Source organism: Sceloporus occidentalis, unplaced genomic scaffold (assembly GCF_023333645.1).
Source record: "Sceloporus occidentalis isolate IW3139 unplaced genomic scaffold, rSceOcc1.0.p SCAF_171, whole genome shotgun sequence".
NCBI lineage: Eukaryota > Metazoa > Chordata > Lepidosauria > Squamata > Phrynosomatidae > Sceloporus > Sceloporus occidentalis.
In genome coordinates, this window is record NW_028317151.1 from 1,189,480 (window position 1) to 1,213,176 (window position 23,697).

The 23,697-nt window shown below is 43.3% G+C and overlaps 1 protein-coding gene across 1 annotated transcript in view; it reads right to left on the reverse strand.

The window, feature by feature from the left end:
- Positions 1-23,697, reverse strand: part of LOC149279325 (DNA-directed RNA polymerase III subunit RPC10) — a 60,664-nt gene that overhangs the window by 19,166 nt on the left and 17,801 nt on the right. The window contains exon 2 of the mRNA XM_089501325.1: positions 6,435-6,522. Within this exon, the coding sequence (XP_089357451.1) occupies positions 6,435-6,522 (88 nt within the window). The remainder of the gene's footprint in view (positions 1-6,434; positions 6,523-23,697) is intronic.

Here is a 23,697-nt window from a genome sequence, read left to right on the forward strand (position 1 = left end):
GGTCTGGAGGAAGGTGGGAGATCAAAAAACGGTCTGAAGGTCTGGTCCGGAATTGAAGACGATAGCCGTGCGATACAATGGCTCTCCCCCGAGAGTCTCGGGTGAGAGAGAACCAATTGTCCCTGAAAAATCGGAGCCTTCCTCCCATCGGAATGGAGGAGGCGTCATGCAGAGTTCTTGGGGTCTTGAAACGCTTTGGGAAAGGCGAGCCTGTCAAGTCTCCCCCTTCCTCGAGGGAATCTGCCTCGGAAGTTCTGTTCTCTGGATGAGGGGTTGAATCTAGAACTATGGCCTCTAGATTGTCCCGGGAATATGTCAGAAGGAGGTTTTCGCTGAGGCATCCAATGCTTGTCCCCTGTGGTTTTCTCCAAAAGGGACTCCAGCTGTTCCCCGAATAAAGTCTTACCCTTAAAAGGGATATTAAGAAGCCTGTTTTTAGAGGCATTATCCGCCGCCCAAGCCTTAAGCCACAAGGCCCTTCTAGCTGCAACTGAAAGCGCCGAAGCTCTGGCTGTCATTCTGATGTTTTCAATGGAGGCATCACAGAGAAAATCCACGGCCAATCTCACTGCAGCAACATTCTTGAGAATAGTCTCCCTGGAGGTCCTGGCAGCAATATCCTCTTCTATCTGGGAGAGCCAAATCTTGACTGCTCTGAAAACTGAGGCCGAAGCAATTCCTGGTTTAAGGACGGCAGCGGAAGCCTCAAATTATTTCTTTACTGCAGCCTCGGCTTTCTTTTCCATCTGGTCAGAGAAATGAGAGCCATCCTCAAGCGGTAAAGCAGTCTTTCTGGAGACCCTCATAACAGCAGTGTCTACCAGCGGGGTAGCACAGAACTGAGCAAAGTCTTCATCAAAGGGAAACATGCACTTAACCCTTCTAGACAGGTTAACCCTCCTTTCCGGGTGGTGCCATTAATGCTTGATAATGTCAGATAACGCAGGATGAACAGGAAAAGAGACAGACTGCTTGGAGAAGCTGGCACCAAAGAAAGGCTCACTCTTCTGGGTGGAGGACTCCTCCAAATGCATGGCTGATCTAACAGCGGAAATCAAAGTCTCAATCTCTTCCACCGGGAACAAAAAAGAACTTTCCTCCCGGATCTCTCCTTCCTCCGAGGAACCTTCCTCTACCTCTGGATAGTCAAATTCAGAGTCAGATAACAAAGGCTGACGTCCCAGGAGAGCGGAGTCTTGCATTGCTGGAAGGTGGTGATAGGCAGGAACAGGAACGGTCTGACGGAAGGCAGAGAAGGTAGACTGCATCTCCTCCTTAAGCCAGGTCAAAAACTCCCTACCCCCAGAAGGCTCAGAATCCGCCACGGATCTCAGGCAAGTGGAGCAAAGCTTCTTGCTTGAATCCTGCAAAGCCTTGTGACACCCGGAGCACTGGACATGCTTGGATTTAGCAACGGCCTTCTTAGGCTTGTCCTCAAAAGAGGGCGGCTCAGAGTTATCAGGGGCCGAGAATGAAAGATGCAACAGCACCCAGCCAAAAGCAGTAAGCAGGAACACACATACAGTGGGGCAAAAAAGTATTTAGTCAGCCACCAATTGTGCAAGTTCGCCCACTTACAAAGATGAGAGAGCTTGTAATTTTCACCATAGGTACACTTTAACTATGAGAGACAGAATGAGACAACAAAGTCCATAAATCACATTGTCTGGTTTTTAAAGAATTTATTTGCAAATCATGGTTGAAAAAAGTATTTGGTCAATAACAAAAGTTCATATCAATACTTTGTTATATACCCTTTGTTGGCAATGACAGAGGTCAAACGTCTTCTGTAAGTCTTCACAAGGTTTTCACACACTGTTGCTAGTATTTTGGACCATTCCTCCATGCAGATCTCCTCTAGACCAGTGATGATTTGGGGCTGTCGCTGGGCAACACGGACTTTCAACTCCCTCCAAGGGTTTTCTATGGGGTTGAGCTCTTGAGACTGGCTAGGCCACTCCAGGACCTTGAAATGCTTCTTACGAAGCCACTCCTTCGTTGCCTGGGCGGTGTGTTTGGGATCATTGTCATGCTGAAAGACCCAGCCATGTTTCATCTTCAACGATACATGGCCCCATTCATTCTTTCCTTTATACGGATCAGTCATCCTGGTCCCTTAGCAGAAAAACAGCCCCAAAGCATGATGTTTCCACCCCCATGCTTCACCATAGGTATGGTGTTCTTTGGATGTAACTCAGCATTCTTTCTCCTCCAAACACGATGGCAAGAAGCCCTCAAGCAGGGCACACGGCTGGAAGCCTTCAAGCAGGGCACACGGCTGGAAGCCTTCAAGCAGGGCACACGGCTGGACACAAGCCCTCAGGCAGGTCAGACATAGACAGGCAGGCCGGGTCAGAACCAGAACAGTAGCAAAGCCAAATCGTAATCCGGGAGTACAGTCAGAAGCAAGCCAGGTCACAACGTGTAATCCAAAACAGGAGAACAAGGACCAAAGCCAAACAATGCAAAGGCCCCCGACTGCAGGAAGCTGCACGGCTGCAGGTAATGAGGCAAGGTGACAACAATAGGAGGAGAGCAGAAAGGCAGGGGGGTCACTAGAGGCTGAACTAGTAACTGCCCAAAAACCTGAATGCACAATACAGGTGCCAGGAAACCAGGGCAGAATGTCACAGTGCCTACAACTGGACCACAGAGCAATGGAAGAAGGTGGCCTGGTCTGATGAATCTCGTTTTCTTTTGCATCACGTAGATGGCTGGGTTGCGTGCGTTGCTTACCTGGAGAACGCATGGCACCAGGATGCACTATGGGAAGAAGGCAAGCCAGCAGAGGGAGTGTGATGCTTTGAGCAATCTTCTCCTGGGAAACCTTGGGTCATGTGGATGTTACTTTAGACATGTATCACCTACCTAAGCATTGTTGCGGACAATGTACACCCTTTCATGGACACGGTATTCCCTGATGGCATTGGCCTTTTTCAGCAGGATAATGCGCTGTCACAAAGCAAAATTGGTTCAGGAATGGTTTGAGGAACACAACGAGTTCAAGGTGTTGACTTAGCTTCCAAATTCCCCAGATCTCGATCCTAATCAAGCATCTGTGGGATGTCCGATCCATGGAGGCCCCACCTCACAACTTAGAGGACTTAAAGGATCTGCTGCTAACATCTTGGTGCCAGATAACACAGCACACCTTCAGAGGTCAAGTGGAGTCCATGCCTGGATGGGTCAGGGCTGTTTTGGCAGCAAAAGGGAGACCTACACAATATTAGGCAGATGGTCATAATGTTATGGCTGATCAGTGTGTGCGTGCATATATATTATTAATTGTTCTATAATCAAATTCCCTAGCACTGTACAACGGGTAGACAGGACATAACAAGTATGTAACAAATATAACAAATTGTCTTAGAGCCAACAGGTGAGGAGGACCCTGCTCAAACAAGCTTACAATCTAGACCAATATATTATATACACACTAATATATATATATATATATTGTGGCAGGACGGCCCGATCAAAACAAGAAACTCCGAACACCAGCAGAATAAAAGCAAGATGTGGTTTATTGTAGCTTTGAATAGTCCACAGTATTGCACTTCATAGTGTAAATAAACCAAAACAAAAACAAATCCTTTTGATAAAGTCTGAGGGCCTCTGGCTTGACTGCCTCTCTCCCTGTTTCCAGACCCCTAATGCCTCTAACGGCCGCCCTTTAAGCACCTGAGTGCAGGTTAATTGGCTCCACCTTGCTGACCTCCAGCAATTAACCTCCTCATGCTGGGAATAATGAGCGTTCCAATCTGCCACTTATGTAGACAGACTCCATAACCTTGCCACAATATATATATATATACACACACACACATATATATTATATACACACACACACACACAAATTTCAAAAGAGCCCTACTTGTCTTGAAAGAAAAGAAAAAGATATGGGTGTAATCTAAGTGATCTAGTGGAAAATCACACTTGAATAAAGACAAATACAAAACCTGCTTTTGTTGCTTTACATTGTAAAATAACTTTGCTCTTTAAGGGATTAAATTACAAAAACTGCAAAACCACTTAATAAAATCTTTGACAGAATTGATAATTTTGTTTATTTTTTAAATGATAGTATACATATGATAAAACTTAAGGGAGAATATCAAGATCTTATATTTAATCCACCACAATATAGATACTTAGTAACAGAACCGAATATGGCTACTATAATTTCAACCCTAATACTCATGGAGTTAAAGAGTACAAGTAGACCTAGATGCTTCAGTGAAGATGCTGTATTTGGAAAGAAAAAGATTCCAGCAGGAGGGATAATTAATCAAGATCTTCAAGAAAGGGGACCTCAGCTATTTTGTTGACTATAGAGGAATCAATCGGGTCCTTCTGGAGAGAATTAAGAATGCCGTTGATCCACAGCTATAAGATGGAAATGTACACCTCCAGCAGAACAGATCATGTCCCATAGATAGAACACAATTGCATCATACTACGTATTGTACATAAATGGTCAACATGGACCAATGTGAGTCTATGGCACAACACTTCGATGATCCCATCAATCCCAATACCCTTATCTTTCTTATGCTGCATCTTCAATCAAAGAAGGTGTTAAGAGTATCTGTTCAGAACTCAGAACATTGGCAAAAAAAACAAAACATGGGGCTGAGGCAAGCCCAAACGGAACTCACAAGAAAAATCCTTCTGATTGGCAAATAATTTTATGCATCTTGACGATCAAAGGTGGCCAGAAGAAAATGTCTAGAGTGGACCTTAAGGACTGCATCTTTAATATTTGGTTAAGAATAAATCAGTTCAAGAACCTGATATCTTTAATCAACTTGAAGCCTCCTGAATACTTTAGAAGGAAAAAAAAATCTAGACATCATATTTGGATCTTCTGGATAAATATTGAGAGTTGGTAGACCTCAGGGACACTCAAATGAGAAGAATTACACCCTTTAGAGATAAATTTTCATAAATGAAAATTGATAGTAGACTCAATGTACCCAAAAGAAATAAAATAACCAAAGAAATTTAAAAATTTCTTTGAATTCAAAGAAAAGTAAAAATATATAAATTTAATAACAGGGGAATTAAAAGGCTAACTCCCAAAAGATGTGGCATTTTATAAAAACATTATAAAATGCGAATCAGTTTATTTGGAAGTCCCGGATGGGGGGGTTCTCAACCTCATGATGTACATGGGCAAAGTCACTTTAAGAAATAAGTGGTGTGTCAGAGGATGAAAAGTGCAACAAAACAAAGGGAACACCTTAGGTAGAGAAGTTGAATTTATTTCAACTAGAAAGTGTCTTACATGGGATAGGATATAACTTTACAGATGCGTACAGGGCAATACAAGCCACTCCCCGATGACATGTTCATTAATAGGACTGTGCAAAGAACAAGGTTATCAATTGAAAGTTGAAAAATGCATTTTCTAATACCGCAGCAAAAAAGGGGTTGTTATCATTGTAACAAATATGTGCAATTAACTATTCACACAGAACAAATAAGGGCTGGATGATTTCTCTTTTAGCAAAGAATACTATACAGGGAGTATGTTTAGCCTGTTGATCCGGTGAGGTCAGATTTTCTTTTTTCTCCAACCCAAGCTTGCATGGAAAAATCTGTTGAAACGTTGTACTAGACCAGGTCCGGTGTTAGATAGGTAACTGTGTCCCATTGTTACTCAAATACCTAAGCTTCAAATACACACTGTTCTATGTATTTGAGACATCCATATTTTCTTTAATAATGTACAATTCATTTTGATAGTATACACAAATAGTAGCGTTTGTTTAATATGCATTTCTCTTTTCTGTAAAGAGTTTATTAACATTTTCTGTAGTTTACTTGTGCCTCTCCGACATACTTGTAAATTACTATTTGTGTGTGGAACGTTGGGAAAGATTATAATTTAGTCCAGAGGTTAAGAACTGTTAGGGGGAAGACACTTATGTTCAGCAATATTCCTACAGTACAGCACTACCCCACATCCATATGTTTTTGTGTTTTGTTCCCTTTCCTACAACATGATTTTATATTCCTAGTGGGAGACATGCAGGGTGTTTGGGCGCTTTAAAATATTTTATTAAAAGATCCCTTTAGTGTTCCCTCCCCTAACCAGAAGGTACCCCATTTGATGACGTGATCATTGAGGTTAATTTATTTTTGTTTGTTTCAATTTCATGTTTATTTTTATTTTTTTATCTTTACTTAAATGGTCATAAGGGACATGGTTCCTTAGAAAGTAATCTGTCCCTAGGACATGAAAGGATTACTTTAACTAACATTTCAAAAGTAAGCACTGATATTTTAGAATAGACGTTACATTTTCAGCATGAAAATTAACCCCTTAATGACAAAGATCGCACATGTCAAAATGCATTGTTTTCAATGGGTTTAGGGACTGCCCATTGTCCTTAAGGGGTTAAACTTTGTAGTTGGATACAAATAATTACCTGCAGTTGAATCAACATTTTCCCATGCAGCAGAACCTCCAAGAACATCATCCACTTCTTTAAGTTTAGGATATTTTCTGCCAGTTACCTTGTAGGAGAAAAAGTTGTGTGTTTACTACTGTTAATACAATAACACAGAGGGAAACTGGGAAATTATTTTTCCTTATATAATTCCCCTTTATGCAAAATGCTTGAACTACAGCCAGGTATTAGCTACGTCCTAAGTTTACATAAGCGCATCACAACACCCTCTAGATACCTCATCATCAACTAGGTTATTCTGGGCATCCCTTAAGATGTAGGGAAAGTACAATTTTAACCACAGAGGTTTTGTAATCAGTAGCTTTAAGAAAGAGCTGGAAAATATTTAACATTTATAACAGTTAACATAAATACAAGTATATTCTTTAGCCAAGTACCCCCTGTCACAACCCTGGGTTGAAAAGTGCTGTTTAATATCATTGCTGTGATAGTTATGTATATCTATCTGTGTGTCTGTCTTCTGTGCCTTTGTTCTCCCTCCCGTGCCGCTGCTGTCCATTTTCCACATGCCCTGCCACATACTTTAACCCCTCGTATCCCGGATGCCATCAGCCCTCACCTACCGCACCATTTACCTTGCTATTAACCCACCGGGGTGGGGTATGGAGCAAGACCAATTCGGGGGAAAAAGCCTCTCAGGACAGTTACAGTACCGGCTACGCTTCGGCGAGCTACGGTGCTCGTTCAGCAAAGAATCCAAGCCACATTCCTGGTCCGTTCCCCGCTACTATAGGCTACAGCTGGAAGTGGTTAACCCTTGTGGTTCCGGGAGGAAGCAACAAAGAATCGACAGGTGTACCCAGCCGGGGTACCCGAGGCCCGTCACACCCTCTACAACTACTTGAACTAAAATAAAATGGTGTTTTTTGTGTGTGATTTTTGGTCTTCTATTGTGATCAAAAGCAATGGAGAGGTGTGCATTGTGTAAACTAATGTATGTTTATGTTCAACCACAATTATCACCTAACACTATATGAAGTTTATTTAGTTTTAGTGTAGTAGTCTTACCCACTATCCAATACAGTATACCAAAGGAACAATCATGATAATATTAACCCCTTAAGGACAATGGGCGGTCCCTAAACCCATTTAAAACAATGCATTTTGAGCCCGTACATGTACGTGCTTTGTCATTAAGGGGTTAAGAAGGTTAATATAAGGTGCAATTAGAAGTAAAGGGGTGCAAACTAAGGGAAACCTAAATCCTGGGGGCAGTGAAGATTAATCCTGTATTTAGTGATAAAAGTATAATTGTGTCCTGTGGTGTACTGTATACTGATGACTTGAATATGTTCTGAACTCTGAAACAGTGAACTGGTGACTAAGTGCTGATCTGAACATAAACTGATGAGCTGTAACCTGAGCTTGGAGTCTGTGTGCTCTGCAGATGACTCACTCTAGGATCATATTACCAGTGCAGTTAATGATTCACAAACTGGACTGTTACAAATCGGTAACAAAATCAGATTCGTTCAGTTCATTGAAAAGAAACAGTGCAAAAGAACCATTCGTTCATGAACTAGACATCACTAATTGCAATTATGCTGATGTCACTTACAGAGCTCTCTCGGGCTCAAAGTGCATCTATTTTTTAATGCACGTATATCATTGCAATAAAACATTTTCAAAACATAAAGAGAAAATCCAGTGCTATATAGAGGTAGCCCATTTCATGAATATAGCATTATTATTCTGCAGTAAAAACTGCAACTTACAACTTCCTCAAGTAATATTGGCACCCTTGGTAAATATAAACAAAATAAGGCTACGAAAAATTCTGTTTAACCTTTTGATTTTTTCTTCTTCAAAACATACATGAAAATAATCTGCCATCATGGATAGAAAACACCAAAGGTTTATAAAAAAATTAAAAAAAATTAAAAAAAAGTGCGGCATAATTATTGGCACCCTTTCAGTCAATAGTCAATAATTTGTGCTACCTTGTTTTGCCAAGAAAACAGCTCTGAATCTTCTCCTGTAATGCATGGCAATTTATTTCATATTCTTCAAGGGGTGGACTCTCCTCTTCAGTTCACCCCACAGGTTATCTATGGGGTTAAAGTCATAGGACTGGGATGGTTATGGTAGGACCTTCATTTTTTGGTCTTTTGTGTTTATTTTGATGCATGTTTTGGATCATTGTTCTGCTAGAAGAATATATCTTGATATTTGATAGGATACATGGGAACATGGACTCTAAATGTCTAACATAAAAACAGCCCTGAAACATTTAAGAGCCACCACCATATTTAACAGTGGCATGAGGTACTTTTCCATATGGCTACCTCTCTGTGTGGCATAAACCCACCTCTTGTGTGCGTTGCCAAAAAGTTCTATTTTGGTTTCATCTGATCATAGAACCTGATCACATTTGAAGTTTGTTTTTGGATAAGAAAGAGTTGTTTTTTTTCTGAAACCCTTCCAAACAACTTATGATGATGGAAGGGAAGTTGGTTTGCAGTTTTGGAGACTTTCAAACCCCAAGACAAAACTTCTGCAATTCTCCAGCTTTGATGCTTGGAGATTTGTTGGCCACTCAAACCATTCTCTTCACAGGGCATTGAGACAATGAAGACATACATCCTCTTCCAGTTCACTCAAACGTCTTAATTATTGCCCTGATTGAGGTAATGCGTTTTCTAATTTTGTATAACTACTTCCCATTTTGTGAAGCTCAACCTTTTGTCGAAAGTCACAGCTATATTGCTTGGTCTTACCATTGTGATTAACAGCTAAAGTAATCTGGTTTATGCATTACCTAATATTTCTACCCCTGTGATACAGGAAGTTTTGGCTGAACAACTGCCTGTTCCTAGTCACGGTGTACTACAAATATAAAATATCAATAGGAATATGTCAAATATATTTTTCTGATATAAATTCATAGGGTTGCTAATAATTCTGCCATACATATTGTTACAGGGTCACCGTACCCAAGGCTGGGTACCCCTGTTTGAGGGCTGAGGAATCACCAGTCAGTCCCTCATACGGATAGCACTCAGCTATCCACAGGTCAGTCAGACCACCATTCTGAGTAAAACCAGAAGAAGAACTCTTTATTGCACAACAAACCAAACTTATATAGATCCTTAATTCAACGAACACAAAACCCAGCCCCCAATCTCATCAGTCACATCCCATCACAAATCCCATCGGTATACAGGGGATGTATCAGGTGAGGGGATTAAGGGATACAATGGATTCCCCCACCTGTGTTATCCCCCCTGTAGTGCGGGTGCCGTCTGGGCAGACAGGGCTGTGCTGTCTGATTAAGAGCCCCAGCCAGATTATCGGATCGTCTCTTTGAAGGCTGGAGCTGCAGCCACATCAGTCTATGGGCCGAATACACAATAAACCGGGTCATGGTATCACAAACTGAATACAAAAACGCTCCATGACCCGGCTAACTTAACATGAAAATAATAGCCTGTTAGCCTGACCCTGTGACACATATACTTAACATTTTTTTTGCAGAAACCTGTGTTGTATTTGCAATTGTTTGATATCCACTAGTTTTGTGTATTTTTTCAGGAAAAGATCAAAGGGTTAAACAATAAAGATAAATAAATAAACAGAGGGGGTCTCCCTTTCCTCTGTGGCGGTGGCTGAAGCCGTTGGCTGGCAGAGGAAGGTCTCCCTCTCCTCCGTGGCGGGGGCTGAGGCTGCTGGCAGACAGAGGGGGGTGGGTCTCCCTCTTTTCCGTGGCGGCTGGTGAACCAGGTAGGTAACAGTTTGTATTATATTTTCCCCTCTAAATCCGCACAAAATTAGGTAAAGTGACAGAGGGTTATACCTTTTAGATACTTGAGGTCGTCTTATAATCAGACCTCAAAGAGAGACCTGACTACAAGACTAATCGCTGCGGGGGACCTGGATCCTCCTCTCTGGCAGCCTCTGCTGCTGCCGGCACTTCCTCTGGGGGCTTCTATGACGGAGCGCCAGCGGGACATGACCTTCCTGTGCTCCATCATAGAATGCATCATATGCATCTGGTTCCTTCTCCTTGACAGCCAGTTAACGTCTTCGTGCTGCGCGTAGACAATCTCTGTTGCTCGTTACTTCCGCTGGGTTTTCTATGACTGAGCACCGGAAGGTCATGTCATGATGGTGCTCCGTCATAGAAGCCCCGGCAACAGAGCTTAGCTACGCTCAGCACACAGACGTCCACCAGCTGCCCCCACTAGACACCAGGGAGTCTGAAGTACGTGGGACAAGTCTGGGGAAGTATTGGTAAGTCGGGGGGGGGTGCAGAATGTCAAATAGGGGGTTAAAAGGCATTTCTGTAGGCAGAGTGGCATATCAGGGGGGTATAAGGCATATCGGGGCAGAGCGGCAAGCTTGGGGGCAGATGCGCATAACTGGGGGGCAGGTTGGCAACTAAAAGTAAAAAAAACAAAAAATCTTTTTTCTCAATCATAGTTTTTATTAAATATGAAAAAGTTTACATGAGAATATTTACAAGTAAAACATTTTTCCTATAGGGTAGTCTCATATTCAGGCTTTTTGTTTTTTCCCCCTAAAATAACATTAAAATTTTGGGGGCTCATCAAATATGGTACTTTACTGCAGGGGCGTACCTAGAGTATTTGGCACCCAGGGCGGATCCTTTATGCGGCACACCCACCACACACACAAGAATATTTCACAAATTTGTAATCTATCAACTGAAATAAATTATTACATTATAATTAAACAGTTTAAATAAATAGCATTTACTGAACAGATACGGTACAGCATAACTCCTATTACTATATGCCACGCCAGACATCGACGTGCTAGGCCTCTGCGCAGATGTCTAAGCAGCCCGACTGCTACCTAATGCCCGCCCAGGGGGAGCAGGAACACGAGAGGGAAAAGTTGTCTCGCATATTGTATGGGCGCCACAGTGGTAAGCTGCACGCCTGTATTAGGCGGTCATCGCAGCACCCACCTGGTGAGTGGCACCTTGGGTGCACCTCCCCCTTTAGGTAGGCTACTGCTTTACTGAGAGTATAGTGGATGCATACTATAGCCTTCCAGCAGAATTGGTAGATGTTAATACAGCGAAGGAGTTTAAGCAAGCATAAGATAAGGTCTGGAACTAAGAAAAACATTCAGAAATTAGGCAGACCGTATTCTACTTTTTCTATCCATGTCTGGCTAAAGGTTTGCCGATGAATGGCTATGCTACAATACATTCACATGTATAATGAGGGTTAATAATATATAGCCTATATAGTACCAAAGGTTACTTTATTGTCCCATTAAGCTCATGTAAAACACTTGCTCAATCCCCGCTAAAACAAAGTGTTAATAAGTCACTGGGTTTTGGAAAATTGGACCTTTCAGGTCTATAAGCCCCTGCAAACCTGGCAGTGAGGTGGGTAATCAGGGAAAGGATTATATACAGAATGTCAAACAGGGGGTGCTCCCTAGGGGGCACAGGCTGTTGTCACTAAAATGCATGAAATGAAGCCAATCAATCTTCCCCGCATGGAAAGAAAGATGCCTAGCCACACACCGGGACATCCATTTTCGTTAAGGGTATGTGAATCAATCCCAAGGAATTAAAATCTACAGTAAGACTTTAATGTCTACAGCAAGGAAGTAAGTCTAAAGTAAAATTCTTTAAAGTACATAAATTCTAAAAAAAACCCAAAAAATGGAAACGTAGGTTCATTAAAAACAGAGATGGGAGTGTTGGTTAAGGAGGACCAGGAAAAAGCAGAAACTTTAAATAACTATTTTTCCTCAGTATAAATTAAGGAGGAAGCTATGGCAATGGATATACATAGGACTACTGAAAAAACAGGAATTTTATACTCACAGTAAATTCTTTTTTCCTTAACCCCTTCCGGACCGGGAGGTACCTGGTACTTCCTGAGCAGATGTCACCACCAGACCGGGACATACCAGGTATGTCATCTCAAAAAAATGCCCCCACGTTGCCACAGCCAACCAGAGCCCACCCCCGGGCCTTAGATCACTTCCACGGAGTGATCTTGTCGGCTCAAAATCCGCTTTTCATAAAATTGAATGGCATTGAAGGGGTTAACGCTGCACTGACGCTCTCACGGAGCAAACCGGATAGCTTCAGGCAAGTGTGAGGACCTGCTACAACACTCCCCTGCTGCCTGATCGCTCCATGAGAGCGTCAGTGCAGTGTTAACCCCTTCAATGGCTTCAATAACCCCCTTCAATGGCATTTTAGGGGTTAATATCCGTTTTGTATGGTGTTCTGCTGCTGGTGGTCTAACAGGCAGACAAGCAACAGCAAAAACGAGCCTCCACAAGCCCTTTGATCAGTCCTGTAAGACTGATCAAAGAGACTCCTCCCTGCAATCTCCGGTCTACGGGAGATTGTGTCCCAGCTGCCAGAGGCACCTTCAGGGACAGGGAGACAGGGTTCTCCAGTCTCCACATGAGTGTGGAGACCAGCCCCCACCCCCTCCCTTGCTCAATTAACCCCTACCCCCTCTCTTGCTCAAGTAACCCCTTCAATGCCGCAATTGTGTATGACCCCCATCACAGCATTGCAGGGGTTAATATTGGTCCCCACAAGCTAAATATCAGTCAATGCTGTGCTTCAATGGAGCATCAGCATTGAAAGAGTTAAAAAAAACAAAACACAAAACAAACAAAAAAAAAAAAAACAACATTAAAAAGAAATAAATAAAATAACAGCACTGACCTGAAAGTCCAGGGTGCTTCCAGGTCAAATGCTGGGCTAGGCTGATGATGATCAGATCACTCCTGGCCAACAGGAGTGATCTGATCATTATGGCAGCCCCTGGATGACCCCGCCCTACAAAGAGATTGAGGTCATCTAGGGTAATTATGAAAAAAAACACAAATTATTAATAAAGTCACTAATTATTGATCGGTCTCCCTGATCAATGTCAGCGGCCTAAACTTGTCACTTACAAGTAATCTGATAAAGAAAATATTTTAAAAACTGAAATGTGCATGTTCCAGTTTTTACTTGACAATGTCTGAGAAATATGACTTATCTATGCATGTGGGGTATCGGTGTATTCGGGGGTATTACTGAACACAAATAAAGACCTATTTTGTTTTTTCACACATCCATGGTGAAACCGCAAAGTGGATGTGAAAATTTTTTTCTTTTTTTGTTAGACTAAATTTGGAAGGCGCCGGTTTGAAATCAGCTGCATGGTATGGGCCAATACGCCCCTAACTAGATTCCCTGAGCTGTTTAAGGAAATATATAGTTTTAGGGGGGTAAAATGAAATATGGGACGTCTACCGTGTCCCAGATGAGACCTGGACCCAGCAAACTGATCTGTCAAAATTCCATGTTCGAAAACTGAAATGCGCATGTTCCAATTTTGAACCCGTAGTGCCAAAGAGACATGCCCTACCCATGTATATGGGGTATTCCTGTACTCGGGGGGTGTTTCTAAATACAAATCACAAGTTGTTTCAGTCATTTTATGTACCCAGGAAAAAAAAATACTGAAATACTGTGTTTTGATTAAATGGGTTTGTTAAAAATGAAAAAAATTAAATTGTACTGCAATGTTTAGGACAGACTAGCACTAAAATGGTTAAATAAAAAGTGTTAAAATGCCCCAAGTAAAATACTTTGGGATGTCATCTTTCAAAAAAATATATACTTTTGTTGGGCAGTTTCTCTTTTTCTGGGGCGCAAGTCCCAGGATACCACATTTAAAAAAAAATCTTGTTTAGAAACAGCAATGCGTGTCAATTGCCCCCACATTTTTAGATATTTTTCATACTTAATGATGGTATATATATATATATATATATATATATATATATATATATACTTAATGATGGTATATATATATATATATATATATATATATATGTAATTATTTCAATAGAAAGCCCTACTTGTGCTGAAAAAAAATAATATATGATTTGTGTGGGTGCACTAATGGATATGAGAGAAATTACAGTTGAAGAAAGACATAACAAAAAACGGCTCCGGTGCTTTGGCGACACCTTAGTATCAAAATCCCGGTCCTGAAGGGGTTAATATAGTGGCAGTACAGAAGGGGTGTTGTTCTTTCTTAGGGACAAGTATCTGAAATACAAAGAGTTAAACCCCCCCCTTCCGTAACTCCTCCAAGAATACAAACGTGCTTGCAAAATATATTTAATGGTAGACAACATGAGGGAGGGAAACATGTACTGCCACTACAAAAAGAATTTACAGGTAGTATAAAATTCCTGTTTTTCCTGGCATATAGTGGCAGTACAGATGGGATATAGCTAGACAAGATAACCAATGGGAGGGGAATACTCAAGAGGCCACTGACTGGCGCATCCTGCGCCAGAAAAACGCCACAGAGGAGGAGAATATGTCTAGTCAGTAATGCTGGACAAATGTATCAAAGGAAGACCGGGTAGCTGCCTTACATATATTTCTTCAGGAGATGAGGTCGACTTTTCAACCCTAGACGCAGACATAGCTAGTTGAATGGTCTCTGTAAGCCACCTTATTGTACAAAAAAACCCACCACAAATAATTGATCCGTATTGCGGAAAACAGCGGTGTGATCTGGAGAAATATCTTAGAGCTCTTCGGACATCCCATCTGTGCCATTGTCTCCGGAAATACCCGATCCTGATGGACAAAAAGGTGAATTCAGCAGTTGAGGACAGAGCTAGTAGTTACCCAGTTGCCTTGCTGAAGTAATAGCCACCAACAATGCCGTCTTCAGTGACAAACACTTGAGAGACTTCTTCCAGAGGCTCGAAGGGTACAGAATAACACTTGAGAGACTTCTTCCAGAGGCTCGAAGGGTACAGAATAGAGAGCAAGTAAAATCAAGGTAAAAAACCCAGGAAGGAAAATGAGACTGCCGAATAGTTGCCGCTTAAAGAAATACCTGATCAGAACATACAAGGCCAAATCCGAAATGCCCTTTTGAGGTTGAAACATTTACACCTGCTGAGAATCCGTCTTGCAAAAAAAACACGAGGACGGAACTAGTAGAAATAAAAAACCCTGCATCCTCCAAGCCTGAAACCTCCGAATAAAGAGGAGGACATCAGCCACATCATGGGAAAGTCCATTATCTCTAAGGATATTCCAAAGCTAGGCCGTCAAAATGACCATCTGAATTCTGTTCTCCACCAGATGGGCCGAAAATGGCAGCTCCCAAACCCTTGAGGCCATATTTAAACCTGTTTAGTTTAGAAAAACGGCGCCTCAGAGGGAATATGATAGCATTATATAATAATATATTCGGGGCCAATACAAACCATTGTGTGGAAATCTGTTCATAAACAGGACTATGCATAGGACACGTGCTCACGCGTTTAGACTAGAAGAAAGGAGATTTAGTCTAAGGCAGAGGAAAAGGTTTTTTATAGTAAGGACAACAAGGATGTGGAATTCTCTGCCTGCAGAGGTAGTTTTATCGGAGTCTGTACAGACGTTTAAACAGCAACTGGATGGATACTCAAGGATATAATCTTTAATTATAGGGAAACATCTTATTGATCCAAGGAGAAATCTGACTGCCGTTTTGGGGTCAAGAAGGAATTTTTTCCCTGGTTAGTGCAAAATTGGAGAGAGCCGAACTGCAGTTTTTTGCCTTCTTTTGGATCAACAGCAACAAATTAACAGATATAGGAAAGGCTGAATGTGACACAATGACCAGTCATACAGGTACCTAAAGATGGCTCCAGCCTGGCTGCCAAACAGGCAGGAACTCCATTGTGTAAAGTAATCCCATTAACAGGATTGCTGCCACGGGAGATTCAGTAAAAGGGGATTAAAGGTTGGATTGTCTACATGTACCTATTTATCAATGTTAATTTATGTTAATGAAGTTCTGTGGATATACGAGTCTATGTTTTACAACAATAAACTGTTCATTCCTACTGTACTCAATTCAAGGTAGTTGTGTCTACTTATTAGGTACACATAGCAGAGTTCCAAGGTATGCATGCTGGCTGGAAGTTATTCCTGAGACAACAGGAGGATACATCTGGGTGATCTCTGGGAGTTACAACAGCTCTCTTGGTAAACCCGTTACATTGGCGGCAGCGGCGGGATCCTCCTTGCAAAAGTCCCAGTGGAGTACCACAGCAGGTATACCAGCAGCAGGCTAAAGATGGTTCCAGCACTACAGGACGTGTTGGTGTGCAGCAGAGTCGCGAGTTACTTAAATGCCTGGATGGAGGCTCTCAGAGTGGACCAGGGTGTCCGGGGAATAGTCCTCCCATCCTTCAAGGAATGGTACATGCTACAACTAGATTGGCGAATGTACCTGGGAGAGCAGCCCCAAGAGGACTTGGTGGCTTAGTTGGAGAAGCTGCTTCCACTTGAAGTGACTAGATCGTGGATAACGGGCCCTGTATTGGCAGGCCACACAGTGGTGTCCAGAGCTGAAGGATGACTACCTGCCAGAGGGTGATGACTGTGGCGGCCCGGGATTGATAATGGAAAGCCTACAGGAGGACCGAGAATTTGGGAGCCCATCGAAATAATGGTGCGAGGAGATCCGGGAGTTCAGGGAAGGGATTCTCGCAGATGTGCCCTGTTACCTGCCCGACTTGTGGACCGATTTCGATTATTTGGTTTACCAAGAATGGATCCTGGAGCAGGCCTACCGAGAACTCTTATCGTGCTCAGCGGACGTGGATCCTGTGAGTATTGTGCCCCCACCAGAAGCATGAACAGCCTCACCCCAGACACTTTGCCCTATTCCCTGCAATATGGCCCAGAAACTGACCGAGAACCCCCCTTGCATGTCCCAGCCAGATCCCCCAGCTGAACTGCTGGCTTCGAGGCATTGTTACATGTTGTAGGTGCATATAAAGGACAATGTTTATAACATGCATGTGGTAATGGCATTATAAGTATCTGTTAAATAAAAAAAAAAACCCTTCCTTGCTGCCCCATCAGTAACCCACATTCCCATTTCTACAGCCATTCCACTCCGCCTGCATCTTCCTAATAGCTGCCAAAATGTGAGCCGATGTGTCCTGCTCATCTATAACCTCAGAATGGAATAGGAACAACCTATAATCATGGAGAAGGAAGCATCTCCCAACAGTGATAAGTTGACCAAGCAGTCGCCTCACCTTATTTGACTGCTGCTTTGACGTACCCCTTGAATGGAAAGCCCCAAAGCGTTCTAGAGTATTCTGGTGCAGTGGATGTCTATGCCCTACTTGTCTCTGGGAAATCCATCACACTCCTCAAGAAGTCCGAGGCCTCACCATGCCCTTTGCTTTGGCAGCTGCGGGTTTGCAGTTGTCGCCAATGTCTTCAGTTTCCAAAGCTGCAGTATGGAGTTTACCTAGGTTTTGATTAATCCCAGAATTGGTGAAATGTCCTTTCACTTTACACCTGCTCACTACCTTACGACATAACTTGCCCTGCACACATCTCCCACAATCTCCCAATGCCCCTTTGCTTTGCAACAAAGTTGCCCACCAGATGGGGAAGCAGTGGTATTAGTGTCCCCCCCCCATAACTGTATTCATGATGCCATTGTGGTGCTGCCAGTGCATGAAGGGGAACCTGTTTCATAGGTACATTGCTGCCGCTTCTGCATAGTAAAATGAGGAACACATTATACACATACTGGAAGATGTGTTGCTTGACTCCCGAGTCTGGCTCATAATCTAAATCCAGGTAATTGTCATCACCAACATAGTCGTCAAAAGATAACCATATCTCTTTCCACCTTGGCAGAAGGCGGAGTAAGGTCCACTCCTGCTGCAAGAGTAGACCTTTCCTCTTCCTCCTCACTATATTTGCTACTATCTGACAGTGCCAATGCTTTGCTCTGGAGAGTGCTGCCAGCACTTATGGTAGTGGTAGCACCAGGGGCGGTAGTGGTTGCCTCAAAGGTGGTTGTGCTTGCACTGGCAGTGGTGGTTTTATTCCATGCTTCATCATAAAATAGCTTGCAAAGTATCTTCGTCCTGGATTTTGACCCCTTAGTGAGTCCTTGGTTGAAAATGTTACTAAAACCTTGCCTTACTTTGGTAGGTGGAGTAGACACTAGTAGTAGATTCAGGATGTTCGTCAGCACTGCTGCAGCAACTGCATAAAACTTGTGGTAGGGGTAGTTCAACTCCAAGCAACAAGGCTTCTGCCTCCTTAGGACAGGTATACCAGCGGTCACCTGATTACTACTTTTTTGTAGGATCAAATTTCAATTAGGGGTGCTCATGTAAGAAAAACGAAAACAAAACAATAGTGTAGACTGTTCAAACAATCCAGTATTAATTGTGTTGGTTGTAGGGCTGAAACAACTAATCAATAAAATCGATAATGAAAATCATTGTCAACGATTTTCATTATCGATTAGTAGAATCGATTTTTATCGACTATAAAAAGTGGTTTTTTCCAGATCAAATGCTCTGAAAAACTCCTCTCCTTATATAATCCGACCTCAGAGATCGGATTATAACACTAGAATCCGGATCCCCCGCAATGCTGCAGGGGACCTGGATTCCCCTCACTGTCGGCCGGCGGGTGTCCGTGCGATGCGCACAGACAACTTCCGTCTCTCCCCTCCACTTCCATACACCCCTCTGACTCCTCCCCCCTCCCATACACCGCTCTGCCTCTCTCCCGACTCCCTGGTGTTTTGTGAACCTCCGTTGCTGACAGGCACTTTCACTGCAGCTTCATAGAAGCCTCAGCGTAAGTGAAGGCGAGTAACGGAAGCTGTCTGTGCACATCGTGCAGACCCCCACCGGCTGACAGAGAATCGAGGTTTCCTGCAGAGGATCATCCTCTCTGTCAGCTGGTGGGGGTCTGCACGATGCGCACAGACAGCTTCCGTTACTCACCTTCACTTGCGCTGAGGCTTCTATGAAGCTGCAGTGAAAGTGCCTGTCAGCAACGGAGGTTCACAAGACACCAGGGAGTCGGGAGAGAGGCAGAGTGGTGTATGGGAGGGGGGGAGGCAGAGTGGTGTATGGGAGCCACCCTCCCCATACAACACTGGCTCCTCCCCCTCCCATACACCACCCTGCATCTCTACCCGGCTCCCTGGTGTCTTGTGAACCGCCGTTGCTGACAGGAGGCAGAGTGGAGTATGGGAGGGGGGAAAGAGGCAGAGTGGAGTATGGGAGGGGGAGGAGCCAGAGTGGTGTATGGGAGGGGGAGGAGCCAGAGTGGTGTATGGGAGGGGGAGGAGCCAGAGTGGTGTATGGGAGGGGGAGGAGCCAGAGTGGTGTATGGGAGGGGGAGGAGCCAGAGTTGTGTATAGGTGGTATAATGAATTTCAGGGTAGCAGAGTGGTGTATGGGGGTGCAATGAATTTCAGGGAGGCAGAATGGCATATCTGGGAGAGGTAGAGTGGTGTATAGGGAGAGGTAGAGTGGTGTATAAGGAGAGGTAGAGTGGTGTATAAGGGGGTATAATGAATTTCAGAGTGGCATATCTGGGGGAGGCAGAGTGGTGAATCAGGGAGTATAATGAATTTCAGGGTGGTGCAGGGCATTTATAGGGAGGGGAGTGGCATATCAGGGTGCACAGTGGCATATAGGGAGGTATAAGGCATAAATGGGGGCGAGTGGCATATTGGAAGTTATAAGACATATAGGGGGTATAAGGCATATCGATATTAGGCATATCAGGGGGGTATAAGACATATCTGGGGTAAAAGGTATATCAGGGGGCTCAGTTGCATATCACTGGCATATAAGGAGTATAAGGCATATCGGGGGCACAGTGGCATATCAGGGGGCACAGTGGAATCTCTGGCATATAAGAGGTATAAGGCATATATGGGGGCAGAGTGGCAAGCTGGGGGTCAGATGTGCATAACTGGGGACAGTTTGGTAAATAAAATATAAACAAGGCTTTTTTCTCAGCTTTTATTAAATATGAAAAATAGTTAACATATGAATTAATATTTACTAATAACTTTGTATTAAAACTAGGGCTGCAACTAACGATTTTAATAATCGATTAGTTGGCCGATTATTTTTTCGATTAATCGATTAATCGGATAAAAAAATGCAATTTTTTAAAATTTTAAATAATGTAATAAAAAACGTACAATTAACACTTTCATCTCTTTATTGCAATGGCCTCTCTCTATTCACCTTCTTATTTTACTGACATAATAATAAAAGCTACAAGAACCCAAACACGGTGTTTCTCAAACTAGGTTTTAATACAGTTATTAGTAAACATTAATTCATATGTTAACTATTTTTCATATTTAATAAAAACTATGAGGAAAAAAATCCTTATTTAAATTTTTTTTATTTACCAAACTGCCCCCGGTTATGCACATCAGACCCCCAGCTTGCCACTCTGCCCCCATATATGCCTTATACCTCTTATATGCCAGATTCCGCTGTGCCCCTGATATGCCTTATACTCCTTATATGCCAGCGATATGCAACTGAGCCCCCTGATATACCTTTTACCCCCAGATGTTTTATGACCCCCTGATATGCCTAATATCGATATGCCTTATACCCCCTATATTCCCTGAAATTCATAATACCCCCCATACACCACTATAACTCACCCATACACAACTCTGGCTCCTCCCCCTCCCATACACCACTCTGGCTCCTCCCCCTCCCATGCACCACTCTGGCTCCTCCCCCTCCCATGCACCACTCTGGCTCCTCCCCCCCATACTCCACTCTGCCACCTCCCCCCATACACCACTCTGGCTCCTCCCCCCCATACTCCACTCTGCCGCCTCCCCCATACACCACTCTGGCTCCTCCCCCTCCCATACTCCACTCTGGCTCCTCCCCCTCCCATACACCACGCTGGCTCCTCCCCCTCCCATACGCCACTCTGGCTCCTCCCCCTCCCATACGCCACTCTGGCTCCTCCCCTCCCATATACCACTCTGGCCCCTCCCCCTCCCATACTCCACTCTGGCTCCTCCCCTCCCATACATCACTCTGGCTCCTCCCCCTCCCATACACCACTCTGGCTCCTCCCATACACCACTCTGGCTCCTCCCCTCCCATACACCACTCTGGCCCCTCCCCCTCCCATACACCACTCTGGCCCCTCCCCCTCATATACACCACTCTGGCTCCTCCCCCTCCTATACTCCACTCTGCCTCCTTCCCCTCCCATACTCCACTCTGCCTCCTGTCAGCAACGGATCTTCACTAGACAAGGACTTTCACTGCAGCTTCATAGAAGCCACAGTGTAAGTGAAGTGCAGTAACGGACACTCACAGGCTGACAGAAAATCATCCTCTCTGGGGGGGAGGAGCCACAGTGGTGTATGGGAGGGTGGCTCCCATACACCCTTCTGACTCCTCCCCCCTCCCATACACCGCTCTGCCTCTCTACCCGGCTCCGTTACTGACAGTAACGGAGGCTGTCTGTGCGATGCAGACCCCCACCAGCTGACAGAGAGGATGATTCTCTGTCAGCCTGTGAGTGTCTGCATCGCACAGACAGCCTCCGTTACTGCACTTCACTTACACTGTGGCTTCTATGAAGCTGCAGTGAAAGTCCTTGTCAGTAACGGAGCCGGGAGAGAGGCAGAGTGACGTATGGGAGGGGGAGGAGTCAGAGGGGTGTATGGGAGGGGGGAGAGAGACGGAAGCGAGAGACCGGCCGACAGTGAGGGGAATCCAGGTCTCCTGCAGCGTTGCGGGGGATCTGGATTCCGGTGTTATAATCCGATCTCTGTTTGAGATCGGATTATTATAAGGAGAGGAGTTTTTCAGAGCATTTGCTCTGAAAAAAAACCCTCTTTTTATAATTGATAAAAATCGATTCGATTAATCGATGATGAAATTCGTTGCCAACAATTTTCATAATCGATTATCGATTTTATCGATTAGTTGTTTCAGCCTTAATTAAAACCTAGTTTGAGAAAGTGTTTGGGTTCTTGTAGCTTTTATTATTATGTCAGTAAAATAAGAAGGTTTAAAGTGTAAATTGTAAGTTTTTTATTACATTATTTTAAATAAAAAAATATTTATCCGATGAATCGAAAAAATAATCGGCCAACTAATCGAATATTAAAATAATCGTTAGTTGCAGCCCTAGTTGGTTGCACTCATAATACTGATGAAAGTTTGCACGTATCACTCCCCTTTCATAACAGGATTAAACATCACTGGAGAAAAAGAGAGGGCACAAGCAATAGTGTGATATTGTTTACACTTGTTTATAAGTGGAACAACAAATGGTTGCACTATGCAAAAAAAATGGTTGCGATAATGCAAAATGATGTGCAAGTTGTGCTCAGAGTGGAGCCCCACCGTGTCCAGGATCTCTCCTCTAAACGTCATGGATATTCAGATCCAATCCCCCAAAAGCTGTGATGTTGCACAGGAACTTCTTTCAACCAGGGAGCGGGGAATCCACCCCCATCACTAGTGATTAGAAAGCTGGGCTCCATTGACTTGAATGGTTGAATGCAGTACCTGTATTACAACCTGCAAGGGGAGCCTAAGTTCTCAGGTTTTTAAGCACACCGACATCTTGCCAGAGGCAAAATCTCTCACAGTGGCGCTTGTGACCGCTCTCCGGGGGTGGGATTTAGGCGATAGCCTCCTAAGCTCTTTTAAACCAGGTGTCCACTGCCATACAATATTTGGAGGACGTTTAACCCCTTTGTGACAAAGGCTGTTTACTTTTTGTACCCTTCGTGACAATGGCCGTTTTAACATTTCTGCGCTGCTCGTGTTTAGCTGTAATTTTCTTCTTTCCCGTTGACTGAACCCACACACATTAGATATTGTTTTCTTCAGGACAAGAAGGGCTTTCTTTAGATGACATTGTTTTGATTGTATCATATTATTTACTATTAAAAAAAGTATAAAATATGGTGAAAAATTTAGAAAAAATGACTGTTTCTAACTTTTAATTGAAAAATCTTTTACTCATCTATAAAAGGTAATGAAAAAACCTGCTAAATAGATTCTACTATTTTTCCTGAGTTTTTGCTTTTTTCTACACATTATGGGGCAATAAGTACAGGTAGCGTTTTGCTATTTCAAAGCCATTTTTTCCAAATCTGGTAATTCTTCCCCCCATGTGCCATTTCGGGTATATTTGAAGCCGGCCCACACAATTTACCCCACCAAATCATATATTTTTGAAAACAAGACAGCCCAGGGTATTCCAAATGCTAGTATTTTAACCCTTTCCAAGCACTAATTCTACCATCAGCCTTTGTCAAACTTTATGGTAGTAATTTTTTTTGCATTTGTTTTTTCACACACATTTTACTTTAGGTATATGTCACAATCATAAAACACCTCAATATGTGTTTAG